Source organism: Ictidomys tridecemlineatus, chromosome 11 (assembly GCF_052094955.1).
Source record: "Ictidomys tridecemlineatus isolate mIctTri1 chromosome 11, mIctTri1.hap1, whole genome shotgun sequence".
Lineage (NCBI taxonomy): Eukaryota > Metazoa > Chordata > Mammalia > Rodentia > Sciuridae > Ictidomys > Ictidomys tridecemlineatus.
The window spans coordinates 103974709-104002159 of record NC_135487.1 but is presented as its reverse complement, the minus strand read 5'-3'; the positions used below and the strand labels follow the sequence as shown (position 1 = coordinate 104002159).

The following is a 27451-nucleotide window of genomic DNA, read 5'->3' as shown; positions in this document are numbered from 1 at the left end:
ACATTTTCCTCTAATAGACACTATAATAAGGATGATATCCATTTAATCATGGTATCAAGATGGGTGCCCTTTGGTAAGGCTTATTTCTTTTTTTATAGGCTTATTTCTCTATTACATAATCTTCAGGAGTTCACACAAATGAGAGTTATGTGCATTCCAACAAATCCTGAATTGAATTTCTTTTCTTTCTAGTGTTACATGTCTGTAGGATATTCTGCTCTGCATTTCCAAGGCTCCCCTCCCACCCTCTCTCTCATTTCAAAATTTCATGGAACTCTGCCTTGTACAGCTTTAGAACTTCATATGGTAAAGAAAAAGTTGAATGTAAGACTCAAGTTTTCAATTTGCTCCTTCTTGCTGAGACTCAGTCCCTCAAGGCTTTATTTTTTCCCTCCTACCTCCATACTGCTCTATTCCTGCCTTCTGAAAGTGGCTCTCTGAAGGGATGCTTGGCTGCTAGTTTGTATCCAAACTGATAAATGCCCAAAGCACAAGACAGCTATGGATTATTAGGTTATCTCCCCACAGTATCCTTGTTACCAGAATCTTGTGCCTTATGGTGCTCTTATCAGCTCTTGGAAGCTTCTTTAAAGATTCCTTGTTTGTTTTTGTGTTTTTAAAATCTGTTTATCAGCTGTTTTGGGCAAGATTCATAATTAGTTAAAAGCATCTTTATCATTGTTTAAAAATAGATGCCACAAAAGAAACTTTAAAACTAATCAAGTTCAAAGGTCAGGAATTAGACCCAAAACTGTATTGCTTCTAGAAGAAAACATATTCAAATAGGCAAATATACATATTACATACAAATATACATATTCATATAGGCACAAAGACTTTCTCAATAGGACCCCCAGAATTCAGGAAATAATACTAAGAGTTAATAAGTGTGGTGGCATCAAATTAAAGAGCTTCTGCAAGGCAAAGCAATCAGGAATGTGAAGAAAGAACCTAAAAAATGGAAAAAAAAATCTTAGCTATTCTTTTGACAGAGGATTAATATCTAGAATATATAAAGAACTCAAAAATCTTTAAAAAGTTTTTTTTACTAATTAATTAATTTATTTAAATTAGGTATGTATGACAGCAGAATGCATTTTGATTAATTGTACACAATTGCAGCACAACTTTTCATTTCTCTGGTTGTACATGATGTAGTGCTGCATCATATGTGCAGTCATACATGTACTTAGGGTAATGATGTCCATCTCATTCCACCATCTTTCCTGACACCTCCCCCCTTCCACTCCTCCCTCCCCTTTGCCCTATCAAAGTTCCTCCATTTTCCCCAAGCCCCCCATTATGGATCAGCATCCATTTACCAGAGAGAACATTCAGCCTTTGTTTTGGGGGGATTGGCTTATTTCTCTTAGCATAATATTCTCCAGCTCCATCCATTTACTTGCAAATGCCATAATTTTATTCTCTTTTAATGCTGGGTAATAATCCGTTGTGTGTATATTCCACAGTTTCTTTATCCATTCATCTATTGAAGGGCATCTAGGTTGCTTTCACAGTCTACCAATTATGAATTAAGCTGCTATAAAAATTTATGTGGCTGTGTTACTATAGTATGCTGATTTTAAGCCCTTTGGGTATAGACCACTAGGAATGTATGAACGTGCCTTTTCCTCACATCCTTGCCAACATTTATTGTTGTCTGTATTCTTTTTTATTATTTTTTATTTATGTGTGACAATGGGAATGCATTACAATTCTTATTACACAAATAGAGCACAATTTTTCATATCTCTGGTTGTATACAAAGTATATTCACATCAATTTGTGTCTTTATGCTTGTACTTTGGATAATAATGTCCCTCACATTCCACCCTCATTTCTGACCCCATGCCCCTCTTCCTTCCCCTCCCACCCCTCTGCTCTATCAAGAGTTGGTCTATTCCTTCCATGCTCCCCCTCCCTACTTCACTATGAATCTATAAGTTTTATGTATTATGGGCATGCAAAAAGTTCTACATATTTAATCTTCAGCTTTATGAGTTGAAGATAACTATATATTTATGTTTTGTTTTGTTTTCTCCGGTGCTGAGGATTGAACCAAGAGATTCTTTGTATAATGGGCAAACACTTTGCCACTGAGCTACACCCCGCAGCCCAACTAAATACCCATGAAAAAAAAATGTGTGTGTGTGTGTGTGTGTGAGTGTGAGTGATACACATATACCATATACAAATACAATCTACTGCCTTCAAAAATTTCTTTCTATCCTATTTAAGAACCTTTATCCTCCTCCTCTGATGCATCTGATGATTGCTATTATTTTGTTGTTGTTGAAAGGCTTAAAGCTAGGGCTTAAACTTCTCTCCCTTTCTTTCTCTTTCCTCTTCTTTCTCTTAGTTCTAGGATTGATGAGCAATAAACAATTTTTCCCTTTTTGCAAACACTCTTTCATGTATTGGTAATGCCTAATACTTCATTGAAATCATCCCAATTTTAATTTGTAGTTAATTTGTGCTTTTTTTTTCTTGTTTCTAACTTGAACAAACTGATGGTTAGTAAAGACGAATTGGCAATCAAATGTGATGTATTAAGATCTATAAATGAGATAAGATCTGTGAATTTTCTATGACTATTACATAGGTATATACAAGACATATTTTGTCAAAATTTAAATGGGAAAATGTATGTAATGGTGGTACTATGGCATCTTATACTTGGAAGACCTTGATAATAATTTAACTTTGTGAGATTAGAAAAAAATGTTTCTTCTTCTGTGAAGTGTCTGTTCAGTTTCTTAGCTTATACATTGCTGGTGGGACTGCAAATTGGTGCAACCACTATGGAAAGCAATATGGAGATTCCTCTGAAAATTGGAAATAGAACTACCATTTGACCCAGCTATCTCACTACTTGGTTTATACCCAAAGGACTTAAAATCAGCATACGATAGTGATGCAGCCACATTAATGCTTATAGCAGCTCAATTAACAGTAGCTAGACTATGATAGCAACTTAGGTATCCCTAAATAGATGAATGGACAAAGAAAATGTGGTATATATACTCAATGGAATATTACTCAGCTTTAAAGAAGAGTAAAATTATGGCATTTGCCAAGAAATGGTTGGAGTTGGAAAATACCATGCCAAGCAAAATAAACCCATCCCACAAAACCAAAGGTCAAATTTTTTCTCTAATATGCAGTTGCTAGTTCACATTAAGGCAGGGGGCACTAGGGAAGAATAACATTATCTTAGATTAGGTAGAGGGAAGTGATGGGAGTGGGGGGAGGGGATATGGGGATAGGAAAGATAGTAGAATGGAACAGACATTATTGCTGTATGTTTATATGTGATTACATGACCAATATGATTGGTCATGTAATCACATATAATCACCAATATTATTTTGTTTACACTCAGAAAAGTGAGAAATTATATCCCATCTATGTAGGATATATCAGAGTGCATAAATGCATTCTACTTTCATGTATAACTAATTAAAACAAAAATAAAAATAAAAAATATTTCTTATAGGAAGGAAAGGATAGGAAGTATCCAGACAAAGGTGTGTGTGGTAAATAGGAAAAGTTAACTAGCATAGATAAAGCTTAGAGAAATCAAATAAACATTGATATGACTAAAGCATAAAATGTACAAGTGAGAGTAACAGGAGGTGAGGCCCAAGAGCTAAGAATGGGATAGATCATGTAGGGCCTGATAGTTAGAACTTTATCCTAAGAACAAAAGTCATTGAAGAGTTTCAAGCATAAATATGTCCTGGTTATGTTTTTTTAAAAAAAAAAAACAAAATTTTGTAGTTGTAGATGGACATAATGCCTTTATTTTATTTGTTAATTTTTATGTGGTGCTGAGGATCGAAGCCAGCGCCTCACACATGCTAGGCAAGCACTTTGCCACTGAGCTACAGTCCCAACCCTGTCCTGATTAGGTTTTATACACATTTTGGGGCTTTATAAGGAGAACAGTTCAAACAGAGCCAATGGTGAATACTAGGAGAGCAGATAATAGACTTTTGAAGGAATGTGGGCAAGAAATAAGATGAGATGAATAGATGAATTTGATAATGCATGACTCAATCCTTATACAATCTTTATAACTTTGTGACTGAATGTATGTTGGGAGTAAAGCACAGACTAGAGTTAAGGAGAAGGCCCAGATTATGGCTAGGAACCTGGTGTTACCACTCACTGATATGGGGAACAAAGAAGTTATCATGGTAAATTTCATCTAAATGTTTGGAAGATATAATGGTAAGTTGTGTTTTGTCCATGTGAATTACTTTCGGTAATTATGACACTCGAGAGAATGTCTCTTCTACTTCTTCTATGCCTCAGGAAAAAAAAATGCAAAAGATGTTGGTTTATCTACAGGCTACCACTGTGATGAAAGGTTCTGCTTTCGGGAGATAGGAAATACTACATAAACCTTTAAGAATAGAAATAGATTCTTTTTCATATCCTTCTTTGAGTTCTCTACATTTTTCTTTATATTAGATATATTCTAATTTTCTGATTTACAAGCCATAGTTGTCAAAAAGAATTCAGTCTACTTTTTTTTCCCTAACCCAATGAACTCAGTATGGTTGTCAACTTCTTAGATGGGCAAAATGGTATCAATCCCTGGTATTCATACTCTTCGGTACTCTGCCCACCTTGAGTGTGGGCTGAACTTTTTGACTCACTTCTAAGGAATAGAATACAACACAACTGATGTGATGGCACTTCTGAGTTAGGTGATACAAGGACCGTGCTTCTGTTTTAGATGCTCTGTCTCATATTCTCTCTTGGACATCTCACTGTAGAGAAAAGTAATCGCCATGTCATAAGGTAACCCCGTGGAGAGCAGGCATGGCAGAGATCTGAGGCCTGCCAATAGCCACAGGAGAGCTTGACAGTGGGTTCCCTTCTAATTGACCCTTGAGACAACTGCAGCCAAATGTTTGTTTTTTCTTGGCCACTAAATTTTGGACTAACTTATTATGCAGCAATAATAGCGAATAATCTTGTCTTGCTGACAGGGCTATTGAGTGGAGTCATGGAAAAAAAAAAGTGAAGTATAGGAATGAGAAACTTGAGGTTGAGACCGTAAGGTATTTTATTTATTGAAGAGTTAAAATAACACATTAACAAAACTCATCGGATAGAAAAATAACACTGGGACGTTTCTGAAGGTGATCATCAGCTAACCTACCAGAGATACTAGTACTGCTGAGTTTCTCCATGGCTGTGTGACTCAAAGGCTAAGAGACTGGCTGAAGTGAAAATATGAATCACTGTACATTTTATTTTTTACTGGAAAGGCTTACAATAAATCAACAAGGCACTTTTGAATAAGAAAATGCAATGAAACTTTGCCTTTGAAGAGAGTACTTTTTCTTACAGCCAAGGCCCCTGATCAAAAGTTACATTGTGACAGACAATAATCTAGTGAGCCGGACTCCAGAACTCCCTTCAGTCTGTCTCTCCTGTGACTTTGTAGAGCGGACGGCATAACTTAGAGGCCAGGGACGGATTTGGCAATGGGAACATGCAAACATTCAAATCCTGAAACTGCCCTTTGATCTTGAGCCACTAGGAACCACAGATCCTCTTGGCCCCCTCATGTCTAAAAATCACCCGGGTATGTATCACCACCTTGAGGGACGTGGCTGTTGCCGTCAGTAGGTGCATGGTTATCTGGGTGTCTGAGATGTGAAGCTCCTGGTCTGTACCCTCTTCTCTGGTTGTTTAAGACAGGGGCCCCAACAGGGAAGAGATGAGAGGGGGACAAAGATGCCAGTCCAGAAGGTGATCGTTCGGGGCTTCATGCTATAAGTGGTTTTGTATTTTCAGAGATGCAACAAGTCTCTTCAGCATAGCTCAGTGGCGGGTCACAGCCCTAAGGCCTGGCTGGTTTTGTCGATCTGGCAGTTCAGGGTTAATGCAAAGGACATCCCCAGGACCTGAGAAGAGAGTTGGGAAAGTGGGAGACCTTCGTAAGAGAAGCCATTTCCACCACAGCACCAGGGATTGGCTCCACAGGAAAAAAAAAGAGTTTATCAGTGACAGCCACCCGTCTTCCCTGGACCCTTCTCAATTCCCTCTCGGGAGCTCTTTCTTTTAGCTGAAGAATACAAGTGGGCAGAGGAATGGGGACAATGATGACGAGGCACTAAATTATAAAGTATTGGGACATCTTCATACCCTGCTACTGGTGGAGTCACATTCTGCTGAACTGAACATCATGCAGTGAGCCATCTCTACCCATGCCCTGTGACTTTTTGGTTTCCGGGCAGAGAAAGGTCATTTTTCTCTGAGCTTCTTTATTATGTCTTAAATAGTCTGTCATATACCCAATAGTTCGGTAGAAAAATGTGAAACGTATCACACAAAACCAAAAATGACCCCCCCCCAATTTACCCTTCATTGGTCAAACATACATTCTGTATGCCTTAAATCAAATCAATAATAACATCATTTGCTACTTGACTAGGGAAATTTATATTCTAATTAAAATAGTTAGCATTTATTGTACATAGACTGTGTACCCAGTACTGTTCTAAAACTTTATGTGACTTAACTCATTTAATCCTCAAAGTTATTCCGGGATTAAGTTCTTACCTGAATCACACATACACAGATGGTAATGATTCCGATATACAAGAAATTGGAGTGAAACCACAGTTGTGCTTTTGTATAGCAACCCTAGAAAAAAAATTTACAGGTACAAATAATACTATTTTATAATTCAAATTTATCAAGAGGATTATTTGGGAAAATAGTTTGTGTTTTGCTTTATGACATCAAAGAGAATTAGGTACTATATTTTTATTTTCTTTGCATGGATAAAGAAACATGCAAAACATAAAGAGTATTAAAGTACATATTTTTTCTGTTGGCATTATCATTACTGTGGCACCTAATGTAGGAGTCCTAGGTTCTTACCCACTGAGTTAAACTAGCTTCCAAGAGGAGAGTCAGAAGTAAATGTTTTCATGTTCTTTGAACACTCAGTGCTGACTTAAGATCAACAAATGGGGATATAGACTATGTAATCCTAAAATTAGTTTGCATTTTAATTTCTGCTTCAACAACCAATAAATCTATCATGGCCCTACCAAGCTCCAGAGTGTTGGTTGGCAAGTACTCTACTTTTTCCTCCACAGACCTAAAAAGTTTTGTAGATCTCCAAACAACCTCAGGAGTGGGTAATGTAGAGTGAGGACAAGATTCTAGGAAATTGGTGTAGTTAGAGAATGACTTTGGCTTCTTCTCTGAGCGTATTCTGGAGGTCCAAATTAAGAGGAGGTTTTTAGCAATTCCATGGACTCTTTCTCTCAACTCATCATTCCTTCACTTTTCATTCATTTCACTAAGGGGCCAGGTCCTGCCATCTCCAAGGAAGGAATAGAGAAACAGGTGAAGGGACTAGTTCTTCTACCTCAATCCTATACATTTTACTTTCAACCTTATGGAGGCATACCTCTTGCTCGAGAAATATCTCAACAATCCTCTGCTACTTTCACACAAACTCTCACTATTTATACAGTTCAGTGTAGCAAGATTTTTCACAGTGTCTCTATTTAATAAGCTTAATCCCCCCCTTTTTTCCCTCTTATTACCTGGGGTTGTCATCTGCTCTATCCTTTGTTCTAAGTTCCTTAATTTCCTGGTGGAAGTTTCAGGTCATTTATAACTGCAGTCCCCAAGGTAATTAAGAGTCCCCAAGGTAACAAAGAAGCCAATTAACAGGAAAGTTGCTAGCAAAATTACCTGAATTTGTTGACCTTGGGGGCAAGATGCCGGTGGGCCACGGATCCAATCATTCGTGCCATTTACACCACAGCAATGCAGCTAAAAACCAAAGCCCCCAAAAGGTATGGTTAGAAAGTCAATAGGAGGAAGACTGGACATTAGAGCAAACTATGTGGGCCATTCAGATCTGGCTCAATAGCAGAAAGTCCAGAATTTGTCTACGACTCCTTGGAACAAAATACTCTCAAACCTGTCATATCATTTCAGTCACATAAGACCTCCATGAAATAGAAAGGGTATGTTTAATTTATTTGCATTCTAGAGATCAAGAACTCCATGCCCAGGAGACTCTATAATGGCGGGACCAGACTGATCACATCTTGACCCACTAGCCAGTCTTTACATCACAGAAAGCAGGACAATTGGACATTAGGCACCTGCTTACATCATGCAGAGGAAAGTACCGGCTGTGATAGTCTTTCCATGACATAGGACCTCATCCAGCTTCGAGATTCACGGGTCTTATGGGAAACAAAGACTCCCTGCCACCAAACTACCTTGAGGAAACAAGCTAGAAAATGAGGAACTCTACAGAACAAATAATTTAATTTCTTTTCGTAGCACACCATGTGAACAAGAAAGGATACTATTTTCAAAGAAAATTAGACAATAGCATCCACCTGTAACATATGGATGTGGTTTAGATCTCAATTTGAATAAATCAATTAGAATTTCTTTAAAAAAATAGGATAATCTGATTATAGACTATTTATTAATCATATTTAATGAGTGAAATGATATGAGATCTAGTCCTTGTTTTAAAATGTTCTGGCAGAGAAGTATAGGGGATTAGTTGAGAAGACACTGAAAAAAAATGTGATGGACCAGAGATGCGTTTTGCTAATATTATCTTTACCTTTGTATGATCTCTGAAAATTATATGCTAAAAAGAGTTCAAAACTAAATTGAAAAAAAAGCAAAGAATTGAGGATCTAGAGAGGTTACGTGAAAATACAAAGGCCACCCAGTTCTGGTCTCTATGCTCTAATTCCTATGTCATATCATAGAGCCAGCATGTGGTCATAGTGGTGTTGTGTGAGGCGCAGACTATGCCTGCATAAGCCTTCCTAAGTTTTCCTGTCCCTCAACATACCAAGGCAGGAATACAGAGTTAATTTATGTTTGTGGACGGGCTGGGAAGATGAGGAATGGTATCCTGGGAAGTTAGGTAACCAGCCTAATTTGGGTGCCTAGGCAATTCGACATAGATTTCATGTGTTTACACAATTGCTGTTTTCAGCAAAATATTGAAAAATACCTAAATTGATTCAATACAGTGTATTTGCATATTCTCCCCATTCTCTCAGGGCTTGAACAATGATCCTGAGTTTGGACAGTAAAGGATGAAAGAGATGGTAGATGACTTGGTACCCATCAGACCTGTCCCTGTGCTCCCCTGGTTTGTGATAGCCAGGCATTATTCTGGACCTCGGGAATAAGGATCTTAGATTCTGAAACTTCCAGGAAAGGAAAGCTAGGACCAAGGCTGAAAAAAAATGAAGTCTGGGTTGATCTGAGGAGGATTCCTGTGTACTCACAAATGTCTGGATGGAGTCCCACGCCGCCCTGGTGCTATTGTCTGAATAGTAACGTTGGATGCTTTCCGTCAGGCCGTCAGCCATGTAGTTATGCAGCTGGGAACAGCACGTTCCAGAAAAGGAGACATTGTGAAAAACAGGTGAATTCCAGGAATAAGAGATTTCTAGTATAGCTCGTGGATCCACTTGTTCTTCCCTCCCAAGTGGTCTCCTCAGGACTAGAGAAGTGATGGGAGGGAATGTATATATAGGAAAAAATACTAATGGTGAGAAGGCATTAAAGAAAAAAAGAATACATTGGACTTTTGTCCTTCTAGCACTGTGGTTTTATGAAGGAGGAAAAGTGGTGATTATAGCAAGGACTACACTGAGACAGATTTTCTCTGCTGTAAAATACACAGAGGAAAGAAAGCCAGAGGGAGAAAAAAAACCCATTTTGTTCTTTCCAGTAATCATTCATGGAACTTCTCAAAATACAATCTCCTTCATATTTTTTTCTAACCCAAATTACCATTAATCTCTTTCCTCCAACCTTCCATCTCATTTCCATCTCTATTGTAGGACTGACTGTGTGCCAACTTCTTCTCCATGGCACACCCCCCCCCACTTTCAACAGTGAGACAAGAAGTCACGTTCTTTATAACTTACCTTTTGTTCATACAGGAAGAGCAGAATGGCCAAGGTCACTTCAGCAAGGAGGATAATCAGCAGAAGAACAAAGAACTGGGACAAAGCAGGCACATGCTTACAACGCTGATCCCAGTTTTTGACCCACCCTTTGCCACCCTAGAAGCATCCAGGCAGGTGTCTCTGCACACCTGCAGGATATTCCTCTTCTCCAGCACCTCAGATCTCCAAGCCTTCTATTGCTTTGTGAGGAATATATGTTCTTTTCCTACAACTGGGACTCTAGAGGGTCAGGTCAACTGTCTTCTATCTTTGTTCTCTCCTATCCCTTGTGCCTACTAGAATACCATGCACATAGTACATGCTCAACATCTTCTCTTGAATAAAGGAAGCAATTTAAGTATTAGTCTATTTCACACTAGAGAAATGTAGAGCTCTTTTTTTTTTTTTCATAATGCTTGAAGGCAAGACTTAAGCCTGAAAGGGCTCCTCAGTATGGTTACCAGATGGGGGCCAACTGTAAAGCTTCACATTCTTTTAGGGCTTAAACATCTCTCACATTAGATCTCATTAGCTGTAGCCAAGATCCTCACCTAACCTGGGCCACTCTCTCTATGGTGTATGTGGTGCAGGTAAGAGTTAAAGAAGCATCTTCTGCTCTTTGAGGAGGGCCACCATTCTCAGATCATTTTTCCATCAGTTAATGACTGTAAGTCAGGTCCCGAAGTACATTCCAACATGAGAATCTAAGCAGATGGAGGACACTTGATTTCAACCAGATATGAAGCTAAATTTAAATGACATGAAGGGGAATTAGAATGAAAAGGGTCATTATGAACAATGTAAAATGGATGCCAAGGAAGATAGTACTAAATGCCCTTGGGATCCCAGTCAGAAACAAAACACTGTGGGTTTAAACAGACCTGGCTGACCTGGGATGCTAACCCCGTAATTCCCCTGTATCAATAGGTGATCTATCAAGAAACATATTATTTGGGACCTGAGGCATCATCCCCCCAGACTTAGGGCACCACATCTGCTACAAGGACTCACCGACATAAGCAGGCACTTATTCTCCTTGATGGAGCCCATGCAGCCCAAGAAGGCAACCACCATGATAATGGTACCCACGATGATGAGCACATTGCCCAGCGTGAGGAAGGGGAGTTTATGGAAGAGCACTCCAAGGTTGTTGTGGACCAAGAGGTAGGTCCCAAAGCCCAAAATGCAGCAGCCACAGAACTGAAAGGAAAAAAAAATCCCACATTCTAAGGCAAAATGTGGCTTTTGAGTATTTCCTCATTCATATTCTCACACTCTTGGCATCAGAATCACATGTTTTCTTTTGTCCAATCAAGACTCTCAGGAACAATCTCTTGACCCAGCTTCCTCATGCTCTTAGAAAAACAGGAAATCCCCGCTTCCTCATAATGAAATTCCACTCATATATCTTTCCACTCCATTTCAGATAGCAAAGAAAGGTCACCCCTGTGAGTCACACATTGCCTTCATGGTGTACACCCTCGGATTCATGCTTACGATACCTTATTCCTTGTCTCCTCAATTGCTCCTACATCATCTTCCCTTTGGAAACTGATCATGAAGAGCAAGTGCCCTGCTGGAGGAAGTTCATCTTGCCAGGTATAAAGCTAGAGAAGTCCGACTTATAAGAATCTTCTCATAGCCAACCTATTCTGTATCTGAAATTCAGTTGCTGAATTTGGTCCAGTGAAATCTCCCCCCAAAAGATGAATTCTCTTTCAATCACCTATTCTTTCAAGGCATAAAAAAAAAAAAAAAAAAAAAAAGTACTGAATACTTAAATTGCAGTCTGTTTTTCACCTATAGATGGCAGCTGTGAGCAGCAAGAGTTTAAAGCCTCTAGAGACAAATGATACCTCCATTAATAACTGCACTGTTGTTGTTGTTGTTGTTTTTCAGTACTGTCGGTTTATAGCGAGAAGAGAAGGACAAATAAAGGAAAAACAAAAGGCATGAGATAGGTGTGGATATTTGGTGGCAGGATGGGAAGAAGAGAGCAAATTATTTCTCCTTTGCCCCTAGGCTTGGTGTGCTGGGCGTGACTCAGATACAGAGGTTGTAGACTCCTTAGTACAGGAGAGAGAGGGACAGTTTCATTGGGGGGTGTGGAGGTGTGTTAACTCAGCCATGCTCAAAAGAGACACACTTACCCAAAAGAGCAAGTTGAAGAAAAACAAGACATACTTCAACAATTTCAAAGTACTCATGCCCATGCTGGGAAAATCTTGGCCTAAAAAAGTAGAAGGAAAAAAAGAATGTGAGTAAGTGACCTGGTTTTGCAAGGTGGGACTGTGGACTCAAAAACACAGATGCTCAGGGTTCAAGGATCACCAGCATCACCTTGGGTTTGAGCTATGACTGCTCTCTGGAAAGTTCCCTCATAGTCTCTGCTCTCTTAGTTTCTGAACCGGGGTTGCCAATTGGCTCATCTTCAATGTTCCAATCCAGCAAGGAATTCTTAATACTGAATTCAGCACTGTAGGAGGAAACAATGGAGCCATTCTTTGAAGAGGATGAGTCACACTGATACAGACCAGATCAGTGTTTTCAATCCATGGGCAGCATTAGTGACTAGTGCCTGGGCACTTGCTTAAGAAGGCACTGGTCAGTCAGCGACCAAGAATGCCAGAGGCTTGATCATTTGGTTTCATAAATGCCCTGAGATTCATATGCATTTCAAGTTTGGTCTGGAAACCTCTCCATATGAAAATGGGAGGGAACATACCCATGCCTCATTCATTGTTTTATTGCGGAAGCATTTACAGTGTTTTGTGTTCTAGATGCTGTGGGAGATGTGACTAAACAGTAGCCGTCGGCTCCTCTAGAAGATGTCAATCTTACAGCAGAGATGAAACAATCCAATAAGTATGCAATGGAGAAGTGAAAAGAGAGACCAGTGTGAACCTGATTTTAAAAAAATAGAATATCATTTTCTCAGTGAGGACATTAATGCCCAGACACTGGTTCTTGATTCTAGAATCAGATAGAAATTTTTAAATTTTCCCTCAGAGATAACAAGATTTTATAGAGTGACACATGTTTTAAAACCGTGCAGAAGACTTACATAAAGCAAAATGTCAATTTATTGGTTTTTTTTCTTATTAAAACTGCCTTTTCAAGTGTATGAGTTTCCTGTACCATCCACAGTGCTGTCTCTGCATTACCAAGGTAACCAAGAATCACATGGACATCATAAATAAGCCATAAATAAGATATTTCTATTACATAGAAGTAGAGTAAATGTCTCTACTGAAAACACCAAATATCCATCTCTATCTCATGTCTTTTAATTTTTCTTTTCTTGCTTTGAACCTCAGGATTATTCCTAAATTTATATCATTACCTTAATCAAGTAGAATAAAATTAATTCAGTTACAAATGCATATGAATATGCTTAGGAGGCTTAAAATATGTATGATGATTTACTGTTCAGGTTTTCAGATCAAACTTGAATTCACCTCCCATGTATGCCATCAAACAACTTTGTGTAAGTTGGAAACAAAATTAACATTTCTAATTTCAATTTTTTCCTATGTAAAATGGGGTCGGAACTTATACCTCATGAGGTGATGTGAAGATTAAGTGAGGTTAATCAGAGAGACCAGCATATGACATGACCAATACACAATAAATGGAACCTATATTATTTAGTCTTAAAGGACCACTCTGTTATTAGAAGTGGATGATGGATGTATATAAATCCCAGACCTTTATCAGTATCATGCTGACCAAATATCTGATGGGCTTAAACACATTTATGGGTGAATAATCTTATTCTTTTTATCTAGAATATTTTTATTAATTTAATTCTTAGAACGTGACATATTGCAGGTCTCATTTTCAGATTCTTGCAGATCCTTACTGTCACCCTTTGCACAAGATATATCAAGAGATAAAATACATCAAGTCTCAAAGTGATGAAAGAGAATTTCATGGAGGTAACATTCAAGTTGACACATTCACATAGGTGCATCCCCTTGAGCAACCAAACATAGACTGTCGTGATTCTCTATACCCTAGAGTTGCACTGTGGCTCCTGAACACTTGAAATCTGGCTAACTTAAATTAAGATGTGCTTTGTAAGCATAAAATATACACTTAGTACAAAAAGACTATATTAACTTTATATGTGGTACCTGTTGAAATGCTAATGTTTGGCACATATTGAGATAACTAAGCTGTATTATTAAAATGAACTTTACCTTTTCCACTTGAATTTTCTTAATGTGAAAATATGAAATCATTTGTGGATAAAATGAGGGAATTATTAAAAATCATCTTTAAAAATGTGGTGAAGAGAAGGATTGACAGTGGATGAGGAATCCAGCTGGAGCCTCAATTTTCAAAATATCAGTAAAGAATTTAAAGAACATATTTTTGTTTTTCTAATTTTTAAAAGCTCTAGCATTTTTTAATGTTTCACAATTTATGAATCTCTTCTTAGACAATATTCCATTCTTTTGGAATTCTCTCAAGAAAGTTTATTGCAGATTGTGTTTTCAAAAAAAAAGAAAATATAAAATCACATATTTGAGATGTTTGTCTCTTGTCAAAATTGACTAACATGGACCAGATTTATCCTCTCTCCTGAAAAAAAAAATGTACAGATTATAAAATGATGGCTTCCTGTCCCTGTACCTGCTTATGTGGTTTGATCTAGTTCAATACATATTTAGGTTTTCTACTTATTTTGTTGCCTATAATTATTTTTACTATTATTACCTATTATAAAGCTTATTGGAGCAGAAGCATTCTGGTATGTGACTCTTTCTGCATCTTTTTTAAAATTTTTATTTTTTTTTTAGTCATACATGACAGTAGAATGCATTTTGATATACAATACATACATGGAATGTACATGCATCAATCATATTGTCTATTCTAGGGACAAAGGCTGTTAAAGATGATAACTTAGAATCAGTGACCCTTGCTTCTTGGTTCAGCTTATTACCAGGAAATCATATAAGCACCACCAAGTTTATGTTTAAGTTCAAGGATACAAGTAACGGATAAGTCTGTGCTTTCACAGAGGCACACCCAAATTTCATGGCTTCAATGAGTGAAGACAGGCTGGGCATAGAAAGTCTGACAAGGGTTTTCAGTCCTTTTATTGATGGCTGGTCTAGGGGCCAAGAATATCCCTTAGTCCTCCGCAATATCAAGGTCAAATACATCCACACTTTGTTTGCTACATCATCCAGTCTACCCACAATATCCGTGCAGCAGGACTGGACATGCTTGCCACTTGTATTAATGGGAAAATGAATACAGGTGCCATACAGGTGCACAGATAATAAAAAAAAATGATGGCTTCCAAGACACTGGATATAAAAAAGTGAAGGACAGTACCATTCAAAGATGGGAAGTAAATGATGTGTGTGTTTGGTTGCCCCAGTATAGTGTATGGACGGTTTTCAGTCCATAGGTGAGAGAGGGAGATCCTGCAAGATTCCCTGAGGAGACCAGGGCAGCTGAGGTTCCCAGGACAGAGTGATACAGAAGAGAAAGCTGCTCAGAGAACAGACACCAGAGATCTGCAGAGGAGGCCTGTATTAACTGCCTATCACTACAGAAACAAATCACCACAAAATCCATGCTTAAACACCACCAATTTGTTCCCGTACAATTCTGAAAATTGGAATTCTGAATGGAGTTGCTAGCAGGACTGCGGTCCTTCTGAAGTGTTCAGGGAAAGAATCCATTTCTGTGCCTTTGTCAGTTTCTAGAAGTCACCTGCATACCTTGATCCCTTCCTTACATCACTCTAGCCCCTGTTTTTATTGTCACATTTGCTCTTTTCCACTCTTAATATCCTGCTTCTTTCTCATAAGGACCCACTTATCTAGTCAGAGCCCCCTGGATAATCCAGGTCTTGACTCTGTAGTAGAGATCATGTAGCTCGACTCCTAACACTGCTTCAGTTCCATCCAACCAATTTTATAAGTTCATCCCAAAAGAATCGAACATTTTCCCAGGTAACTTAAGCACCTAGAACAAAATGCAACAGGATTTATAAAAACACCCAAATATCCAGGACCCAGCAAGGTAAAATGAACAAAGTCTGGATTTGCTAAAAATACCAGGCATGCCAGAAATATGAAAGTACGACCCATAATGCTGAGATCAATTAATCGGTTAAAGTTGATCCAGATGTTAGATTAGTAGGTAATGTCATTAAGCCAGATTTTCAAAAAAAAAATTACATCGAGGTCTAGAAAATATTTTTTAAAGGCTCAAACCAAACTTCTAAAGATGAAAGTGCAATGTGTGAGATGAAAAATACACTGGGTTGGATTAATGAAAATTTAACATCACAAAAGAAAAGATTATGAACTTGAGGACAATAAAAGCATCCCCAGTGAAACAGAAAACATATACATATATTTAAGTGAACAGAGAATCATGAGAATCATGACCATTTTTAGTGTCATATGTATAACTGAAGTCCCCAAAGAAGGAAAGATAAAACAGTAGAGAGAGAAAGATATTTGAAGTAATAATAACTTAAACAAACCCTGAATTTGATGAAAATAATTTACCCACATTACCAAGAAGCTCAATGAATCCCAAGTACAAGAAACAAAAAAATCAACGCCAAGTCACTTTATAATCAAATTGCTGAAAACCCATGATAAAAGTAAAATCTTAAAATGGCCATAGAACAAAAGATATGTTAGGTACACAGGAACAAATGTAAGGATAAGGGCAGATATGGAAAAAAAATGTTATTCCAGAAGATGATGTCATAATGTATTTAAAATTCTAAGAGCAAAATGTTTTTGTCTGAGAATTCTTTTTTTAAAAAAATATTTTTTTACTTGTAGATGGACACAATAACTTTATTTTATTTATTTATTTTTATGTGGTGCTGAGGTTTGAACCCAGGACCTCACATGTGCTAGACAGGTGCTCTGTCAACTGAGCTACAACCCCAGCCCCTGTCTGAGAATTACATACCAAATAAAAATATATTTCAAAAATAAAGAAGAAGCAAAGACTGTAACATATATAAAAGCTAAAAAAAGAAAATCTCATCACTAGATCCATGCTGCAAGAAATATTAAAGGAAATTCTTCAGGAGGAAGAAAAATGAGACCAAAAAGTACAGATCTATGCAAAGGAATGAAAGCCATTAGAGACCAAAACTGAATGGATAAATATATTTTATCATCATTTAAATATCTTTAAAGGTTACTGGTTGGGTGCAGAGACTGAGGCAGGAGGATTGCAAGTTCAAGGCCAGCCTGGGCAAATTGGTGAGATCTTGTCTCAAAAAATAGAAAAGGGATGGAGGTGTAGGTCAGTGGTAAAAAAAAAAAAAAGAGGGTGAGAGAAAGGAAGAAACAGATAATCTATTGTTTGATATCTAATGTGAAATTAATTTGCAGCTGGGCACAGGTGTACAACAGTAATCCCAACCACTCTGAAGGCTGAGGTATGAGAATTGCAAGTTCAAGACTCACCTCAGCAACTCAGTGAGATCCTCAGTAACTTAGCAAGACTCTGTCTTAAAATTAAAAGGGCTGAGGATTGTAGTTCAGTGGTAAAGTGTCCTGGGGTTCAATCCCAAGTAATGCAAAACGAAATTAAAAAATTATAAATAAATAAGTAAAACTCATTTGGGTCTTCAAAGGACTTAGAATAGTAAAAAATTAATTTGATACGAAACAGAGTTAGAAGTGAAATACTATTTAATTTTATTGCTTTCTGTCAAGCTACAGCATTAAAGACAACATACTATTAATGTTAATCAATGGAACAGAATAGAGAACCCAGGCATATAAAAATAACTGATTTTTTGGGGGGCCGGGTTTTACCAGGTATTGAACTGAGGGGCACTTGACAACTGAGCCACATTCCCAGGCCTTTTTTTTTTTTGTATTTTATTTAGAGACAGGGTTAGTTGCTTAGTCCCTCGGTGTTGCTTTGAACTCATAATCCTATTGCTTCAACCTCCCGAGGATTACAGGTGTGCACCACCATGCCCTGTTTGAACAACTGATTTTTGACAAAGATGTAAAGTCAGTACATTAGAGAATAAAAGATACTCTTCTCAACAAATAATACAGAAGCAATTGGATATCTATCTATCTTTCTATCTATCTATATTCATATATATACACACATATATATGTAAATATATATTTACATATATATTCATATATATATATGAAGAAGGAGGAGGAAGAGGAGAATTTGGTCATAGAGTCTCTCACTAGATCAAAAAGTATCTGAAAATGAATCACAGCTCTGAATATAAAACCTAAAACTACAAAATTTCAGACAAAAATAGAAAACATTTGTAACCTCGGGTAGCCAAAAAGCTTTCAGATAAGACACAAATAAGCACAGTCCACAAAGGAACTGACAAATCGGACTTTTTCAAAAACCAAAATACATCTGCTTTTTAGAAGATCCTGTTTGGGGAATGGAAAGACAAGTCATAGAGGGGAGAAAGTATTTCCAGATTGCACACGAGAGAAAAAGCTTCTACTCAGGCCAGGCACACTTACACACCTCTGTAATTCCAGGTACTTGGGGGGTTAAGGCAAGAGAATATCTTAAGCCCAGGAATTAAAGGTCCGTCTGGGCCACAGAGAACCCCTTCTCAAGAAAAACAAACGTGTATCTTGGATAAAAAATTCTCAAAACTCAGTGGTAAGAAAATAAACTTTAAAATGGGCAAGAAAATCTGAACAGACACCTCACTGAAGAAGACAGATTATGGCAGATAAGTAAATGAACAAATTCTCTACTAGTTATTAGGTAAATGAGAATTAAAACCACAGTGAGATGCCACGGCACACCTCCTAGAATGGGTGTAATGTTTTTAAAAACAAACCAAGGGTCAGAGAAGATATGGTGGAAGTGGAACTCTCAATACAACATTGGGGATGTACAATGGTATATCCTGTTGAAAAACAATTTGCTGGTTTTGTAAAAAGTTAAACATATATAGGGATATGATCCAGCCACTCTACTTCTATGTGTTGGCCCAAGAGAAATGAGAGCATATGCTCACACCAGGATTTGTATAGGGGTGCTCATAGCGCCATCATTTGTAATAGTCAAAAACTAGAAGCAACCCAATGTCCATCAACAGGTGGATGAACTCAGCAATAAAATAGAATGAACTATGGATAACTCAGCACAGAATAGGTGACTCTCTATCATGGGTAAGTGAAAAAAAACTAGACAAGAAAGTATATACTGTTTGGTTCCAGTTACACAATATTTTAGAAAAATAAAAACTAATACATAGCAACTGAAAGCAGATAGAGGATTGCCTGGAGACGGGAGAGGGAGGGTTAGGAGGTGAGTAGAGGGGGAAAAGGGGAAAGGTGGGTGGGTGAAAGGAATTACAAAAGGCCATGAGGAATCTTTTGAGAATTAGGACTATGCTGTGTGTCTTGACTGAGGTGATGAACTTATGCAGGTATACATGCCAAAAAGCCCCTCCTCATTTGCTCTTGTCTATGGCTTCAAACTCATGGCCATACTGCCTGTCTTATCTGTATTTAAAAACGCAGCAGTAGACCTTGAATACTTATTCCAATGTCTCCTTCCTTACATATACTGGGGTGTGTTCTCTGTTGAAATTTATACTTTTCTCTCCCTCTGACCTCTTAATCTATTTAATTAGTAATCATCCTGATGACTCAGCTGTGTCACTTGGGGACTTCTCTGATTGTGTCTAATTGTTTACACCCAGCACCTCACTCCCTCCGAGGAATGCTGGTAATACCTGTGCCCTGTTACTGACCACCTTTTATTTATTTTTTTTTACAAGCATCTCCTCCTTCACTAGAACAAGAGCTCCTTGAGGAGAGGAGTCACTATTCGCCTTTGAATTCCTGAAGCCTAGAACTGTATCTATTTATGCTAAGTAATACTAATAAGATTGTTCAATGAACAAATAAAATGACCTTGGTTCGTTATCTACAGTTAATCTCATGGAGTAGAAAGAACATACCATAGGGTCAGAAGCCTTGAACTTGATTTTTTTTTTCTGCTGATAAATTGATTTAGACAGGCAAATAACTCACTCATCAGCAACAGAAAGAGATTGAGCCAGATGCCTGCTACAGCCACATTATCCCCAGCATCCTAGGATCCTGTGTTTCAGGTGCACAGAACCTCATTTGTTCACAGACCAGCAAGGTGCCAGCAAAACTGGGGTATCCCCTCTGATTCTCTCCTTCTCAGAAAGAAGAACCTCTTCTTCCTCCTTTTCTGATTTTCCACTTACTCAGACGCTCATGGAATGGAAGGAGATCGGCCAACTTGATAAAGATGGTGACTACTTTTAATACATGCAACAATGGCCCCATGTTCATATAAACCCAGAGAGAATGCTCTTTTATTTACCCTTTCCTAACCTTCACTGTTACTGGCCAGTTGTAGATCCTCCCACCCCTTTCAACCATTTTCAGAGGAACTGACACCAACCCACAGTTAAAATCTTCCACTCCTAAAACTGTGACTCACGGCTCTATGCAAAAAGTCCCTGACATCGGTTTCCAGGAAACCTCCCCGGTAGCCACTTCTCAGGACCCAACAGCAGGTCATCCTTGTTTCCTTACAGAGTAAAGACCCAGGGGTGATAAACCGTCTTGTGGGTTTCTATTCTTTTTTTTTAATGCATAAAACATTTTATTTCCCAAAAATTAAATGAAGAAATATATTGTATCTCACATATGTATATGAGTGTAATTTAAAGAAAAAAATTTTGTCAATTTAAAAAAAATGACAGTGGAATGCATTACAATTCTTATTATACATATATACCACAATTTTTCATATCTCTGTGTGTATATAAAGTATTTTGACACCCATTTCGTGTCTTCATACATGTACTTTGGATAATGGTGTCCATCACATTCCACCATCCTTGATAATCCCCTGCCCCTTCCTTTCCCTCGCATTCCTCTTCCCTATCTAAAATTCATCTATTTCTCCCATGTGTGGAGAAATAGATGAATATCCTCCTCTTTTCTTTGACATGGACTTGCAATACCAGCCAATCTAGTTCTAAGCTTCAGTTTAGAAGTAGCTATGGATGGATAGAAACTTCAAGAACCTCTGGCAGTTCTTGCACTCCATTCATTGAATCCAATTTCAGAAGCTAATCTGCAGCTACGGCACACAGCTTTGGTTTTACACAAACCATTATATTTATGTGCCATTAATATGTGTTTTTTCATTTGAAAGTCAACAAAGCAATAGGGAATTAAAAGAATCCATGGTCAAATAATTTGGGAAATAAACAATATTAGGTAGAAGTAAAACACAAAAATGGGGTTTTTATTCTGAGTAACTTCCTGTATGCTAATATACATTCTCTAATAAGAGAAAAGCATGCTTTTCTAATGACAACTTATTCTTACACTAAAGATTACTTTTTCCTAACCCTGTGACCTTACAGAGATGCCTTCTCTGTAGACTGCCACCTCTTCCAGCCTTTGCAGGTATTCTTTGGTGACGATAAAATTCAAGCATTTAATCTGGTCTGGGATTCTGCATGGGCCAGCATGTAGCAAACCCAGGCAGGCAGACTCTGGTGCAGGGTTCTCTAGTTGGGCTGGGCCACTTTCTTTGCTCTCAGGTCGAATGGTATCAACAGCTGGCTGTGCTCTATAGTCTGGAGAGACCATGGGCTGGATTCTGTTGTCAAGTGTGGCTGCTGGCTTCATGCCATAATCATCTTGGGCAGAACTGCAGATCGTCTTCCCTAGCTGGACAGTACTGTTTGGAATCTGCAGCTGGGCAGAGCCATGTGGTGCAGTTTGAAGGATGAGTGGGATCTCTGGAGTCACCATTCACCCAGGTGGGGTGAATAGGGATGGAGGTCACACTGTACACATACATGAGGATTTGTGCCTGCCTCTCAGCCTAGGGTAAGTTTCCATAAATCACTGAGGTTTGGGGTAGGGCAGAGTTAGTTGCTTCCTCTGCAGGTAACTGCTGACCTGATGTGGCTTCCTGATCTACAGAAGACTTTCTGTGAGCATCATTGTAACTTTATTGGTGAAGATTACTTATTAATAGGCCAAAGAACATATATTTCATGGATCCCACCAGCATTGGAATCCAACAAATTTAGTTTTTAGTTCTAGTACTGCCATTTATCAGAAATCTGGCATTGGACAACTTGATTAAAATATCTTACACAGCCTCTTCATCTTTAAAATGGGAATATTACCAAATCTCCTGCCTGATACATGGTTTTGAGGGATAAATGAGGTGGTTCACTACCTCAGTACCTGGTTTAGTAAATACTGACTACAAGATCTAGTTCAGCTGGGCATGGTGGTGCATACTTGTAATCCCAGTGGCTCAGGAGGCTAAGGCAGGAGGATCTCGAGTTTGAAGCCAGCCTCAGCAACTTAGCAAGGCCCTAAGCAATTCAGTGAGACACTGCCTCTAAATAAAATATAAAAAGGGCTGAGGATGTGGCTCAGTGGCTAAGTAATCTTGGGTTTGATCCCTGGTACCAAAAAAAAAAAATCAAATTCAGCACTTACCTACGAGTCTATTCCTAAGGATGGTCCTGAGCATTCATTTTCAGGAATGAATCAGGGGTCCAAAAGATCATTAAAAATACTTTGCTTATTTCATTTCTGTGAAATATCTTTTTTAAAATTTTGTTTGCCTTTTGTAAAAAAAAATCAAGACAAGGAAAATAAGAAAGAATAAAGAATAAAGGAGAAAAGTGAGGAAAGACAAATCCAGATGATCTTGGAGGCTCACTTCTTCCTGTTTGGGAGCTTAGCAAGATGTTACCAGCAGCTGGGCTGGCACAGCAATTATTAGAATAAGGCCACTCCCTGTGTCAGGAATAACTACCCGGAACACCACACAGCCAATTGAGTAGAGCCTCCCTGTCCTTCTTATCCTAAAAATAAATAGAAGTTTGCACTAGAAGGTCTCTATTATGTAGGCCTATCCAGGATTTCCTCAGGTAAGAATGCCCAGCTTGAGCAAGACTCCTGTGAGATAAGAAATGCCCTTTTTGTAGTAATTCTATCAAAAAATCTGATGAACCCAAATCTAATCAAGAGGAAACATCAGAAAAATCCAAACAGAGGGACATACCAGAAAGTAACTGGCCTTTACTCTTCAGGACTATCAATGTCATGAAACATGAAGACAAGCTCAGGGACTGTTTAAGAGACTAGAGAGACGCTGTGAAAGCACCGAGCCATCAGGAAGTTCTTTACTCTGAGGAATATTGACAGGGTAAGGAATATTGACAGGGTAACTGGTGGAATCAGAACAAACTCGATAGATTGTTAATGTATTATATTGGTGTTAGTATCCCAATTTAGGTCACTGTAGAGCGGTTATGTGACAGAATGTTTTCTTTATAGAAATACATACTAAAATACCTAGAAGATGGGCCATCGTGCTAGCGATTACTCTCAAATGAGACAGCCAGGGAAGGGTCCTGGTGAAGGGGGTTCAGGGAGTCTTCATTCTATTTTTTTACAAATTTCCTGTAAATCTGAACATTTGTTCAAATAAAAATTAAAAAAGAGAAAAACAGTATGATGGTGCACACCTGTAATCCCAGTGACTCAGGAGGCTGAGGCAGGAGAATCTCAAATTCAGGGCCAGACTCAGCAATTTAGACCCTGTCTCAAAAATTAAAGGGGCCTGGCGCAGTGCCACACACCTGTGTGTGGCTCGAAAGGCTGAGGCAGGAGGATTGTGAGTTCAAAGCCAGTCTCCGTAAAAGTGAGGCTCTAAGCACCTCAGTGAGACCCTGTCTCTAAGTAAAATACAAAATAGGGCTGGGGATGTGGCTCAATGTCAAGTACCCCTGAGTTCAATCCCTGGTACCAAAAAAAAAAAAAATTAAAAATTAAAAAGGGCTGGACATGTGGCTCAGAGGTACAGCACCTCTGAGTTCAATCTCAAGTCTTACACACACACACACACACACACACACAGTAGGAGTTTAAAAAAAAAAAAAAGATTACCTAAGGGATTCTGATCTCAAAATCATTACTCCGTGAGTCCCTAATTGTATAAATGCTGCAAATGCATAATAGCTATTTTTAGAAGAATGAACCATGGAAAGATTTTAATGCCTCTATTTGCTCCTGATGTGAAATCAATAATAAGTCATGAATTCAAGTTTTAAAAGATGTGAGGCATCAAAATCATCTGTCATTCTCATTCCTCCATTTAGTTCTTCTGAAATAGAAAAGGCCAAACAAAATTTTGGCAAAGTAAATATATATTAAACATTTTATTTGCTAACATATGAGTTTCAGACAGATTAGATTTAGGATTAAGTTGTACATTTATGTTGGCTTGTGTTAACGTGTACTGAAATCTTCTTTATGTAAACAAAGAACACAATCAAATAATGCTTGTTTAGGGAGAAATCCCTAAGAAAAGGAAATCTAATACCATATGGAGGAAAGAACATTCCATGGAGATTAAAAAAAAGACATTTTTAAAAGTTAATTAAATAATTTCAACTGAAAAAAAAACAAGTTGGTCAGAATATCACAAAAGCTAACATTTATTGGGTTCTCACTATAAGTTAGTTTATTTGAAATTAAATAATCTCTAAATTCCTTGCAAGCCCATTCTATCACTTGGAACACAGTACTCTCACCATTTAAAGTGAATGTAGAAATGTGGCATCTTTTCTTTTACAACAATTCTTGGCCACAGTTATCATGACCCTGATGTGACAACTCGGGGAGGAACTCTACCACGTGCCCACGAAATGGATGAGTCTAGAGGAATTGCCTCTGCATCCCCACATAGAGATTCGTGGCCTCTGCTGTCAGCACTCACCCACTGACTTTGAAAATGCATTCTCTTATTCTTTCCAGAAACTCACTTTCCAACAGCCTCCCCAAACCGACAGACAAACCTCCAGCGGCAGTCCTTCCCTCCTCCGCTCCCTAGAGGCCAGTTCTGCACAGCGGCCTGGTTTCTCAGGGTTACTTTGCCTCAGCACTCGGCACCTACAGTGGCAGCTGGTCCTGTGAATTCCCCCCCAAAAAGGTGCCCCGTCCATAGGGCCCAGGGCCATCTACACAAAATGGACTCTTGCTGAGTACAAAGTGCTGTGGGTGGACTCATCTAGGAACACACATCAAACCACTGTGATCAAATCAACACCATTTCTGGAATGGAAACTGACAGAGAGAGAATGGTTGTGACCTCACAAAAACTCCACCCTTCCTTCTGATTATAGGAGAAAATCGAGGTTGAAGAGGAAGGAAAACACTTGCCTCTTCATACTCTCCTAAAACCACATCCCATCAATACTAGCAGGTGGCTGTCTCAGGCATTGGTGTGCCCCAGGCTGACTCAGGGTCCAGTGCTCCGTGATCTTGTAATCCACTTTCAAGGGCCAAGAAGGAGAAAGGGCTTCACATTTCCTGTGGTCCTGTGACTTATGAGACTGCTCTTTCTCTTGCTTAAGTTCATTTCTTACACGTATGGGGGTCCAGCTTCTTTGACTTTGCAGACAGAGGGCCTGGGGTCTGTAATGCCATTTTCTCCAGTCTACATGGCAGACCCATACTTCTTGGAAAGTGAACCCAAGCAGTCACCAAGCAATTTCTCGGGGAGTCTTTGGCTTACTCTCAAACTCTTCCTATACTTTGTGCACATTCTTCTTCCCTTTTAGAAAACAGCACATACCATTGTGTTTGTGTACTGCTGTGTCTCTCCTCCGTGGCACCCTCTTTAAGACGGAACCACATCAATTTTCCTTTTGTGTCCACCAGTGAGCACATGCCTGGCCACTGGTACATTGCAGGATGGGAGGGAATGGGGAGGAAGAAGAGGAGTTGACCAGAGGGCACAAGAAACCAACCACAACCAAGTTTTCCCTTTCTCCTTGGTGCTTCTTTGTGTCAATGGTCAAAGGTGGGGTCCCTCAGGTGGTAGTCATGGTATCTGTGATTGGATGAGTTTTGAAACATTTTCTCTGGGTAGAGAGGGACCTTCAGTTTAAACGCTAAACACTCTTAACTGACCCACACAGGAAACACCACAGGAAATCATGCTTCGGTTCAGCCTCTGCTCCCTTTCAACCACAGTTTCAAAACAGTACAGATTCCGCTCAAGAGTGAGAAAGCAAAACTTCGTTCGTCCAGAGGCTGAGACCTCTTTGGCCCAGCTCCTTACACAGTATGATATATCCTCTCTCTCCAGAGAGTTCCTAAAGGGCAGGGCTGTGGCCAGGCAAATTTGAAATATGCCTCTCCTACCTTGCCCCCTCCTCTGCTCCACCCAGACTTTTCAAAGTACAGTGTTGAAATGTCTAATCCCTTATTATTAAGTGAATTAATTTGAAAGCATGGTTTTTTTTAAAAAAAAATTAAGGCTTTGTAGCCCCTGAAGTACTTTGGAAGTTTAGAACCCTCTGCCCCATCCCAACCCCTGGTCCTTAGATACGTGGATGTGGTCACAAGGGACTTTCCTCTCTCTCCTCCAGGGCATAATCAAATGAGATTCTCACAGGTGTTGGAGGAAGAAAGATCTGATGTAGATTTTTCTGTGGTGACCGGCAGCTGCTATGGTGGTGGTCACCGAAAGTCAGGACCAAAACTTTGCTGTGTCTTTGAAACTGCGTGGGCCCAGGAATTGGAAAGCAATTGCTGCATCAAGTTTTGCAGGTTGCCTTTCATAAGTTGATTTCATGTTATATCTACTAGCCTTCATTTTTTACACACTAAGGATGAATTAATGTGGGGGAGCCCTGTAGATCACTATGTTCTTCCTGCTCTTTGAAAGCCAACCAAGTGGCCTTTACCTCCTACCATACAGTCACCAAGCACTTTCTGTGTCATAATTTTTAGATATGCTTCTATCTAGTGGCTCTGAGAAATCACAGTGGGAGTCACAGACTTTGAAAATTTCTCAAGTGGAGAAGGTCCACCTCTCCCCGCTGCCTTTCTGAATGGCTCTGGCTATGAATTCTCTCATCTAAAAATCAAAAAAAAAAACAATTTTCAAAGAACTACGCACATAGGAAATCTCCCCTAACTTCCTCTCACATAGAAATTACCACACAGAATAAGGAATTCAAGTTCTGTAGTCATTTAATCTAAGGAATGCGCCGTCCCAAATAGATACCAGATGATAAGTACTTCAGGTAAGCTGAAGTACTTTTGACCTGATTGCTTTTGAACTTGCTACTAGGATATATTACCCTTCTTTTTTTTTTACTTTCAGTACTAAACATCTGTGAAACCAGACATCTTAAAGTTAGTAGAGAGGTAATGTGGAGACTCCTAAGGTGATATCCTGACCCCGCATAAAATGGTTCAGAGCTTTGCTCTCAAACTGGCCTAAAAAGTCATCAGTCTTACCTTGACAAGCTCCGTCGTGCCTCAGTCCTTTAGGGCGAGTGTGGTGATTCTCTTTGAGATGGCCACCACAGAGCTGATCACACAGATGTCTGGGGCTATTTGTGTAAAAGGGGAAGTGAA

At 38.8% G+C, this 27451-nt stretch overlaps 1 protein-coding gene across 1 annotated transcript; it reads right to left on the bottom strand.

Moving 5' to 3' along the window:
• Window positions 1–5059: 5059 nt before the first annotated feature.
• Window positions 5060–27451, bottom strand: Cd53 (CD53 molecule). Its single transcript, XM_021735145.3, has 8 exons — window positions 27332–27451; window positions 12134–12213; window positions 10995–11183; window positions 9963–10037; window positions 9315–9410; window positions 7735–7815; window positions 6583–6666; window positions 5060–5924 (listed from the first exon to the last, which is right to left on the bottom strand). Exons 2-8 carry the CDS (start codon window positions 12194–12196, stop codon window positions 5853–5855), a joined length of 660 nt encoding a protein of 219 aa, XP_021590820.2. The 5' UTR covers window positions 12197–12213; window positions 27332–27451; the 3' UTR covers window positions 5060–5852.

Bases quoted from the DNA above. Each gene is read 5' to 3' on its own strand.
- Cd53 (XM_021735145.3), bottom strand. From the start codon at position 12,196: ATGGGCATGAGTACTTTGAAATTGTTGAAGTATGTCTTGTTTTTCTTC. The intron at 6,667-7,734 runs GTAATTTTGCTA...TTTTTTTTCTAG, and splicing joins CCCAAGGTCAACAAATTCAG to GGTTGCTATACAAAAGCACA. The intron at 5,925-6,582 runs GTAAGAACTTAA...CTCTCTTCTCAG, and splicing joins TCTGTGTATGTGTGATTCAG to GTCCTGGGGATGTCCTTTGC.